The following is a 9,966-nucleotide window of genomic DNA, read 5'->3' as shown; positions in this document are numbered from 1 at the left end:
CCTCCCTCCACCCGCCCGGCTTGGGAAAAAAAAGAAGACAACAGAATTTAATAAAGAATCAGTTTTTACTTAAATAGATTCAATAAAAACATACGCGCACACACACAAACACATCTTAAAATAAACTCTTTAGATATCAAGTGCGTGTTTCTGCCCACAGTACGGTGCAGAGGAGGGGGGCAGGGGGCGGGGTCCCCTCCCCAGTGTCCCCGCGGGCACGAGTACCGGGCGGCGGGGCCAGCTCCGCCGCGATCGCCCCCTTCTCCCCTTCCTGTTAAATACACAAATATATTATATTCAATATGAATCGAGTCCGTTTCCAAAAGAAAAAAAAAAAAAAAAAAAGCATGGAGGGGATCTGTAAACGTCGAGGTGAGGGCTGGGCGCAGGCCGAGTCCAGTGTGGCTGGCGCCCCCCAACTGGCGGTGCCCCCCGCCTTGCTCACGGAGGGGCGCGTCCAGCAGTCCGGGCCGGGGTCTCCGTAGTAGGCGCTCAGAAGGCATGGCCCTTGACTCCCAAAAGCAGCTGGCAGCCGTTGCTCACGTGGGTCATGACCTTCTGTTTGAGCTGAGCCACTTGCTCCCGGAGCATGCCCGCGGTGGTGGACAGCCCCGCGTTCTCAGCCTTCAGCGTCTTCACCTTGTCCTCCAGGCGCGCGATGCGCTCCAGTTTCCGCTTCCGGCACTTGGTGGCCGCCAGTCGGTTCCGCAGCCGCTTGCGCTCCACTTTAATGCGCTCCTGGTCTTCCATGTTGATGGGGGACACCGGCGGCGTGGCGTCGCGGCTGCGCGCCTCGGGCACGGTCTGGGGTTCTTCTTTGAAGGCCGAGGCGCCCCGACTCAGCCCCAGCTGCGCGGGGTGGCCGCCAGGGAAGGGTGGCGCGTGGGGGAGGTAGCTGATGGTGGCCGTCGGGTATGAGCTCCCGGTCCCGACGGCCGCTCCGGTGCCCCCAGAGGGCGCGGAGGCCGGGGAGTAGCTGCTGAGGTTGGTATAGACCGGAGGCGGCTCGGGGCCGGCGTAGACGCCCCCAGGCCCGGCCGAGGCCCCTCCACCAGGGCCCAGGGACACGTTGGGGGGCGTCACGTGGTTCATCTTGTGCAGATCATCCAGAGCTTTGACGAAGCCGTCGGCGAAGCCCTCCTGCTCCTCGGTGACACCGCCCCCTGCACCCCCTGCACCTCCGCTGCTGCCGCCCCCGCGGGGGTAGAAGTACTGTCCCGGTGGCGTGGGCGTCGTCGTGATCACGCCGTTGCTGTTGGGGACGATCAGGCGCTCCAGCTCAGAGGAAGCAAGCTTCAGAGACGCCCCTGTGTCGGAGCTCTGACTGGAGAAATAGCTGCCGGCCCCACTGCCTTCGGGGCCCGGGCCGCGCGCTCCAGGCGCCTTGAGTCCCCGGTAGGGTTCTGCTAGGTTGAGTGCCAGGCTGGGCTTCAGGAGTTTGTAGTCGTGCAGAGAGAGGCTGCCAGGGGCCCGCCCGTATCCCGTCGTCGCGTAGGAGTCGTCGTGGTAGAAGGGCTGTTCCATTTTAGTGCACATCCGGGCGGCCCAGGCAATCTGGGCAGGGTCCCCGCGGGCCGCCCCGGGCCTCGCCGCACAAGTGGCGCACTGTCCGAGGCGGTGGCCGGAGCAGTCGTGCGATCGCTCGCTCTCAGGGGCTTGTAGCGGCCGGGGCAGCGGTGCGCAAAGCTCAGTCCGGCTTCCGGAGCTCTCTCGCCCTCTGTAGCGCTCTCGTTTGCTCAGTGTCGCTTCCCCCTTGCTCCCCGATCCCCACTGGCTGCGTTGCTAGCCTGGCCGCCCTCAAGGTCCCAGCCGCTCAGCTGAAGCCACGCGCCTTTATACTGCACTAGTCAGCCGCGGAAGTGAGCTCCGATTGGCTGTCCCTGGAGCCGGGCCCCCGCGCCCCCTCCTGAAGCGTGGGGAAGGGGAGGAGGCGGCTCGCGTCACTGTCAGGAAGCGCGTGTCCTTGTAAACAGCGGCCACGGGCTGGGTGGCTCCGCACGGCTGCAGGGGGAGGGACCCTGTTGTGCGGAGGAAGGGGGATGTTGACTGTCAGAGGCACATGGGGGAGGACTATTGGGGAGGGTGCAGTTGGGACGTACATAGAGGCCTAGTGCAAAGCAAGTGGGAGGGGGTCCCGGGTGTACCCGGAAGGTCTCATGGACCGGGGCTGGCTGGAGGAGGTCGGAGGATTGACAATACATTAGGAGACCGGCGGAGGCAGAGCAGGGAGGGTTAAACAGGCTAAATCGGGAAGGGTCAGGAGACAAGACACCAGACCCAGGAGTGAACCAGCGGTCTCAGGCACAGAGGGGTTTGAGGGGCTGGAATTTTCACAGAGGGGAGGAGGGGAGCGATCCAAAGGGTCTGGGGCTGAGCTGCAGCACCCAGTATACAATGAGTCGGGGTTCAGCAGTGCGCGCGAGTTGGTGGGTACCCCCGTACGTAGAAAGGAGAAGGAATGGGGGAAAGCTAGGTATGCAGAGAGTGAGCAGGGGTACCCTGAGTCAGGTAACACACACGGGGCGAAAGATGGGGACTTGTCTAACAGAGGCGCCCATCTGTGAAACCCTAATGCAAAAGAGATAGAAGGGTCTGGGACACTTGGAGCTACACGCGCGGCGACGGGAGGGTACCCAATCAGGACCTGCCAGAGGTGGGGCTTGGGGTCCCTGGCAACAGGTACTGCAGTGTCCATCACGACGGCCATGGCCCCTCGTGTGTGTTCTTTAGGCACCTGTCCTCTCTGTTCCTGATTCCAAATCCCTCCCTTGGCCACCCCGAGACCTAGTCAGCCCCAGGAGTCGGGACCCAGCCGGACAGCCGGGGTGCGGCTGCCCATCCCTATGCCTTCCTTAGAAACGGGCTGGGGAAAGAGCGCCGAGGCAGGAAGTGTGGCAACAGCCCCGGGGGAAAGGAGCCCGCCCTATCTCCGTCACTCGGATCCTATGGGACCGCGCGCCCCGCCCTGAGCCCAGCTGCTCTCCGCATCTGGGAAGAGGAACCCGGGCGTGCGACCCCCGCTGAGGCCTCTGGGCGCAGATGCCGCCCAGCGGCCGACGGCTCAGGTCACCGTTGCTCCCCCGGCCTCGGAATGGTTTTTCCCGCGGCTCTCGCCGGCGCCTGAGAAGGCAAGGCAGCGCGGGAGGTTCCATCGGCCTGCGGGAGGGGGTTGCAGTTGCGGAGCGGAGGCCTGGTAGCCATGGCAACGGTTCGCCGTCCGCGGGCAGGACTAAGGGGCGGAGCGACCCCCGGAGTTTCTCCCCGACACCCATATTAGGGCATAGGAAAGGGTGGGACCTGCACTGTCCCTGGGCCTGAGGCAGAACCTGGAGCCCCGGTTAGCTGCCAGATCCTAGGGCGCGCCTGGGCCCCCGGACGGCTAGTCCCGACCAGCCCCGGCCGCCACCCCCAGAGCCCCCACGGCGGCCCGCCCTGTCCCGCCCTGCCGCTCTGGGGCTGAGTCCTGCCAGGCCCGACCCGGCCCGACCCGGCCCGGCAGGTCCCCGCCTGCCCGCGGGCCTGGGTCGGACTTCGCCCCTGGCCCGACGGGGTGCGGAGGGGGCGGGCTAATGCCCGGAGGCCTCCGCGGCGCCTGGGCGGGCTGGCACCTCTGATGCCCAGCCCTGGGCAGGGTGCCCTTCCCTTCTCTCCACGCCCCTGTAGTCGGGGGTCCACTCCCATTTTAGCCCAGTGTGGCTCCTGCCCCCCAAAAAGCACCCGAAACTTCGAGGCGTGGGGGGGGCAGGCAGAGGTTTAAACAGGGAGGCTTCCAGTTAGACTCGAGGGGACTTCCATGCAGCGAGCTTGCAGCCCCGAGGACAAGAAGCGAGAGGTCCAGGCGCTCCCTGATTTCTCAGTCTCCGGGCCTCCCAACTGGGAGAAGATGTCAAAAGCTCTTTAGGGCAGAGGGAAGCTGAGGGTCAAGGGCTCCCTGGCCCTTCTAAGGCAGCCTCAGGCTTGGCAAGTGTGGAACAGAGAAAACGAAAGAGGCTAAGAGAATCAGCCGTGAGTAGTGGGGGGCAGGGGAAGTCCAGCAGAGCAAGGGGCTTGGAAGGTCCCAGCGACAGCTGGGGGCATCCCAGTCTGCAGGACCCCTGAGGGCCCTTCCTCTGGCCCCTTGCTGGAGTGGCTCCCTTCCCCCCGCCTCAGGCTCAGGGAGATTCCAGAGGCCGCTGAGTCTGGCGGGCACTCTGCCAGGCCTGTGTCTCCTGCCCATGCTAATAGCTGCAGCTGACATCTGGCCTGGCCTGCGGGGGCAGGGCAGGCAGCGCTGGGGGGCTGGGCAGGGCAGCACCTTGGGAAGCCAACTTGCAGGTCCCATGGGCCAGGAGACCACAGTGAGTCAACCCCAGCCAGAGCCCAGGCTGGCTGTGCTGGGGGGAGCCCTGGAGCCAGGCCAGGCCATCCCAGGGGCACAGAGGCATGACCGAAGCCTGAGGAGGACAAGTGGGTGGAGGGGGCAGGGGTCAGGGCAGGGAGAGATGGCCCAGGGGACTGGAGGAGACAGGGTTCTTGTGCAGACAGATGGGGAGACTCAGAGACATTCGGACATGCAGACACACTGAGAAATAGTAATTATTATTTTAATAGCTAACACTTACATGGCTCTTAGCAGGGGCCAGACACCATGCTAAGTGGGTTGCATAATAAGTCATTGGCTGCTTCCAGCCGTTCAGCCAAATGTGTGCCCTTTCTATCACCACCAAGAAAATGAGCAGGAAAGTAAAGAACTTGCCTTCTGTCCATGCGTAACCCAAATCTCGTACATACACCCCAAGCTGCCTGCCTCTGAAGCTTTCATCAGGCATAATCACAACTAGACAGGTATTTAGTTATTTTAATTGAAAGTGTTTATTTTTTCAGGTCTGGAGGATTGAATCCAGGGCTTCCTGCATTCTGTGCAGTAAGATAGGCCTTAAGCAGTACCAAGCCATCTGATTACCTGGGAGCTGAAAGTGCTGGCACTGGAGGGGCCATGACTAGTATTTTGGAGTGGGGTCCTGGCCCCATGGAGTCTGCACCACACCATGGGTGTCTGAGCAGGGGATGGGGAAGGAAGCCCTGGAGGGCGGGGGCCTGGGCGAGCTGGTACAGCAGGTTCCAGGCCCCTGCCAGTCTCACCCTTGTGGCCTGGGTGCCACCCCCTCATGCCGCCCCGCTGGCGCCAGGCCTGCCTGGGGTGGAGACTGTGGTGGCCCCACCCCCATATGGCCTGGACACCCACACCAGCTTCAAGGTATTGCCCACTGCTGGGCTCCCAACCAGCACCTGTGCCTAAGCCCTCTCTCCGAATGCCCCTGTCCTCAGCCCCAGGGGACAGGACAAGGAGGAAGTTCACCCACCCCCACCCCAGTCTCCGGGGCTTTTGGCCTTGGCACAAGGGACTTCTCCTTCTTATAAATAGTCCACCAAGCCTCCTCCTCTGGCCCTGCTGACCAGCTGGCTGCAGGGCTCTCACCAAGAAACTGGGTCGGGGGCTGCCCATGAGTCAGCCAGTGGGCAGGCCAAGGCAAGAACCCACAAGTCAAAGCACCCAGCTGCCCGAGTCCCTGCCCCTGGGTGTGGAAGGAGGCTGGGCCGGAAGGAGCTAAGGACTGATCCCAGAGGCCCTTCCCCAGGAACCCCTGGCTTCCTTGCCTCCCTGCCTCCCTTCCCCCAACCCTGTGGTTTTGGGGGTCCCTCTCCTGGAGAGGAAGCTGCTGGGTGTTCTTGGAAGCAGTGTCTTCACACTGACTCAACTGGGCTCAAGGGGAGTTCCCCTCAAAGCTGCTGCTGAGGTCCTGGGGGGCTTTGGTGTCACTCACTTCCCAGGTGCCCTATGGGATGTGATGGGAAAGGACCACAGCTTTCAGCCTGGACTCCCTGGGAAGCAGAGCATAGGTTGGTGGGAGGGATATGGGGTGATACCTGAGGACAGGAAGCAGTGGAGTCTTGGGGGGTAGAGCCCAGAGACCCACAGGACCTCAGTGAAGTTGGGAGGTCCTGTGTTCACCTGTCCGAGTCCAGTGCGAGAGACCTGCAGAGTGTAGGACTGTCCTGGTAGCGGTGTTGTTCTGCTTGGTGTGTGCATGTGTGTGTGTTTGTAGTGTAGGGAATGGCCGTGTATGGCTGGCCTATGTCCACGGCTACGTAGGTGAACCTGTGTCTGGTATGCTAGGTGTGTGGTCTTGAAGTGTTTACATGTGGTCTCTGGATGGTGTGTCTGTGAGAGAGAAGTCTATGGCTGGCTTGTGTGGAGTTGCTTTCTGGTCACTGTGTGTGTGTGTGTGTCTGTGTGTGTATGTGTGTGTCTGGTCTATGGGTGTGAGAGACACCTAAATAATCTGTGTGCGTGTAGTTTGTGACTTGTGTATAAGAGACAAGAGAGACAGGCACATATACCTGGCTGGTATATATAAGTGTAGCATGTGCACAGTTGGTCCTTGTGTGCTGACCAGGGTCACCTTGTGCCTATGTGCTTAGAAGTGACTGCTGTGGCCCATCACAGACTCCCTGTGCTAGGTCCCTCCCGCTGGCTGGCCAGGACATCAGCCTGCCTAGAACTGTGTGGTCCTCAGTGAACCAAATGTGTAAGTAAGCCTGGCCTGAGTGTGCACCAAGGGTGGTGGCAAAGCATGCCTGCAACTGTCCTGATGAGCAGCCGATGTCCCTCTATCCATCTGACCACAGAGGAATGCGCATCTCTCTGGCCCCTGGGTATCTTCTCCAGTTGTGTGTGTTTCTCGTGTGTTGGGACCTGCAGGTACATGTGTGGTTCTCAGGGTGACTGTGCTAGGGCACACACATGTGCTGGCCACTTGTGTCTGGCCACATATCTGTCTCACCCATGTGCACACCTTGTCCATGCAGTTTTGCAGTGTGGATGCCTCTGTGTGCTGGACAGCGAGTCTTTTCCTGCCTTTTGGTGTGTGACCGCACATGTGCACACTGTGCCCTGGCACCTGGACCCTTGCCTTGTACATGCTAGGCACACACTTCCACCAAGCCGCCCTAGGAGCTGCCGTCTTGTTTTGGAGCCAGTTGCCACTGCATCTGTCTGTGTCAGCCAGGGCTGGGTCGTCCTGCCCAGCTGTATGTCTGTCTGACCCTGTGTGTTTGTCCCTACTGGCTCAGAGGCTAGGGTGACAGAAGTTTGTGCTTCTGGCCTGGCTCGCTGGGGTGACTGTGTGTGGACATTCCTACAGCCCCCCGCCCCCAGTCTGGCCACCCTGGACCCGTGTTTACTCTGCCCCCAGCCAGTGTCCGCCCTGCCCTGGGAGGGGCTGACCCTCCCGTCTGTCCAGCCAGCCTTCCACAGGATGTTCCCGAGACGGCGTCTCCATTTGACATGCCCTCCCTCTGGCCAGTGGCCTCCCGTAGGTCAGGACCCAGGCGTCCAGGGCAGCGGGGGTGGGGCGGCTGCGTGGGGGGGTCCCTGTCAGGGTGAGGGAATGAGGGTGGGGGGCGGGGAAGTGACGGGCTCAACAGGTTCCGCCTCATTCCTGCCCTGCCTCTCACTTCCTGGGTGCCCGCCCTGGGCAGAGGTGGACAGAGTGAACCCCGTGGCCTCAGGACGCCTGGGTGGGGCGAGAACAGTGGACTCTGCGGACACGAGGCCAGTCAGGACCCAGGACAGGAGCAGGTCCCTGCGCCTGGTTCTGGATGCAGAGTGCCCATTTATTATCCACCCGATTCCCACCACAGCTCTACGAGCTGTCGTAACTGTCCTTATTTTCACACGGGGAAACTGAGTCCCAGACAGCAATGAGGGCAGAAATGGGCTCTGACCCCAGCTCTGCACGCAGATGCTCAAACCCTGGCCTGCTCACCAGCCTCTGAAAACGGTGCTTGTGGGGTGGAGTGGGAACCCAGGCCAGGGAGAGGGGAGAGGCCTGGTCCTGGGGGGGGCCTGGCTTGCTCTGAGTCAAAAGGGGCCCCTGGATGAAATGAATAAGAAACGGCTTTAACCGTTTCATCGCCGCGACAGATTCTGCCAAAACTTCCTGTGGCTGCGTGTGGGGGGAAGGGCCGCTTCCCGGAGGCAGGGGTGGGGTGGGGTGGGGAAGGCAGGCTCTGCCCCGCAGGGGAGGGAAAGGCCCTAAGGGCTTTGGCAAGGGTCAGCCAACCCGGGGAGCCGCCCGCCAGCTGCTTTGCGCTAAGGGGACCCCCGCCCTAGAACCAGAGGCCCCCAAACCTGTTCGAAACCCAGGGGCCTGCAGGAGGGTCCCGGAGCCCGCGAGCCCCCTCCCAGGGGCCTGAGTCACTGCCGGGGAAAGCCGCGGGGCTGACTCACAGGAGCAAGGAAGGGGGAAGAGGCTGACGGCCAGGGGACCCCTGGGATGGCCTGAGTCACCCCTAACCCTGGCTTCGCTGACCCCAGATCCCTTTGCGGGATCGCGAGCTGGAACCGCAGAGCGCGTGGAGTCTAGAACTGGAGGAGGAGCCGGAAGTGGCAAGGAGCGGGAAGCTTGGTTTCCATCGCAACAGAGGGGTCTCGGCTTCTGCGCGCGGGGCATGTGTGGGGGTCCTCTCCCCGCAGGGGCTGCCCCCTCTCGGGCTGGGGAAGCCCCGATCGCCCGGCAGGGGCCACCCAGTTTCAGGTCTGGCAGGAAGGGGTTAACGGCGGCTCTCCTCCCCCTTCACCCCTCACCGCGGCCTCCCCGCGCGCCCAGCCCCCGCGCCACCCCCCTCGCGCGCAGGCACGCACGCACGCAGCAGCCCCGCCCCCGGCCCGCGCTCGCACGCACGACCGCGTCGGCTCCACGCACGCGGCGGCTTCCGTCGTGTCTCACGTCACGCACGACACACTGCTCTAGTGCGCACCCCCGCAGGGCTGAGGAGGGGCTGCGGCTGCGGTAGGGGCTGGCTTGCTAGGTCTCTTTTGAGCACCGCCCCACCCGCAGTGAGAGCTGGCGCAAATGACAGAGACACTGCCTCCCTCCACATAGAAATGGCTCTTGACCACAGTGTCACACGGACACAAGGTACACCTGCCACACACTGCAAAACGCTGCAGCCATCCCGCCAGCCACCTGGTGAGTGGACAGCCACTTGCCATGCATGGATACGTGGCGCCACGGGAACATGGGCACGCAAGCCCCTCAGTCACAGCACTGTCATTTACAGATGCTGATAATGCCACATCATCCAGGCCGATCAGTCACAGAGCCCGGGACAGTGGGGCTTGGCTTGGTACACATCAACCCCTCTCCTGTAGAGACAGACATGACAGTCAGGCCACCACACCATTATCACAGGGTGCTCACACTATGCAAGGAGTGTAGACAAACCAGGACATACGACAAGACCATGCTGTCCCAGGGAAACACATGATGAAGGCAAGGACTCTGTCACAGGCACATAGTCTGAAGCCAGATTGTCACACAAGCCACTCGAAGGCATGGAAGCTGGGCCTGGTGGCACAAACCTGTAATCCCAGCAATTGGGAAGCTGAGGCAGGAGGATCCCCATGAGTTCTTAGCCAACCTGGACTACATAACTGAGTTCAAGGCCAACCTGGACTACAAAAGATCCTGTTTCAAAAAACAAAAAAAGACATGGAGACTAACGCAAAATCAAACCATACACTGGTGCAGTACTAGGGACAGACAGACACACAACACCAAGACACAACCAGGGTCTGCATAGAGACTTCCTGTCACTGAAACCTGGTTGTTAACACATGGACAAGGATGTGTTACAGCCACACCAGTCCTGACAGCACCCATACTGTCAAATCACATGACCACCTGGGCACCGTGGCACAAGCCTGCTATTCCAGCCCTGAGGAAGGCTGAGGCAGGAGGATAGAAAGTTTGAGTCCCACTTGGGCAACTTTAATAAGGTCCTGCCTTCAAATCAAAAAATAAAAAAGGGTGAGACAAAACAGGATCACAAAACAAAAACAAACCAAGAAACCAAAATCTCAAGACACAAGTAGATGGAGACACACACACACCTGTGCACACAATACACCTACACAAACAC

General features: G+C 61.3%; 1 protein-coding gene across 1 annotated transcript; it reads right to left on the bottom strand.

The window, feature by feature from the left end:
- Nucleotides 1-46: 46 nt before the first annotated feature.
- On the bottom strand, nucleotides 47-1,817 carry Junb (JunB proto-oncogene, AP-1 transcription factor subunit). Its single transcript, XM_003468361.5, has one exon. The coding sequence runs from the start codon at nucleotides 1,534-1,536 to the stop codon at nucleotides 493-495; it is 1,044 nt and encodes a 347-aa protein (XP_003468409.2). The 5' UTR covers nucleotides 1,537-1,817; the 3' UTR covers nucleotides 47-492.
- Nucleotides 1,818-9,966: the final 8,149 nt, after the last annotated feature.

Source organism: Cavia porcellus, unplaced genomic scaffold (genome assembly GCF_034190915.1).
Source record: "Cavia porcellus strain 051 isolate PalLab524CR breed Dunkin Hartley unplaced genomic scaffold, mCavPor4.1 scaffold_17, whole genome shotgun sequence".
In the NCBI taxonomy this organism is placed as follows: domain Eukaryota; kingdom Metazoa; phylum Chordata; class Mammalia; order Rodentia; family Caviidae; genus Cavia; species Cavia porcellus.
The sequence above is the reverse complement of the archived record's forward strand: the minus strand, read 5'-3'. Positions and strand labels throughout refer to the sequence as shown.

Bases quoted from the DNA above. Each gene is read 5' to 3' on its own strand.
- Junb (XM_003468361.5), bottom strand. From the start codon at position 1,536: ATGTGCACTAAAATGGAACAGCCCTTCTACCACGACGACTCCTACGCG.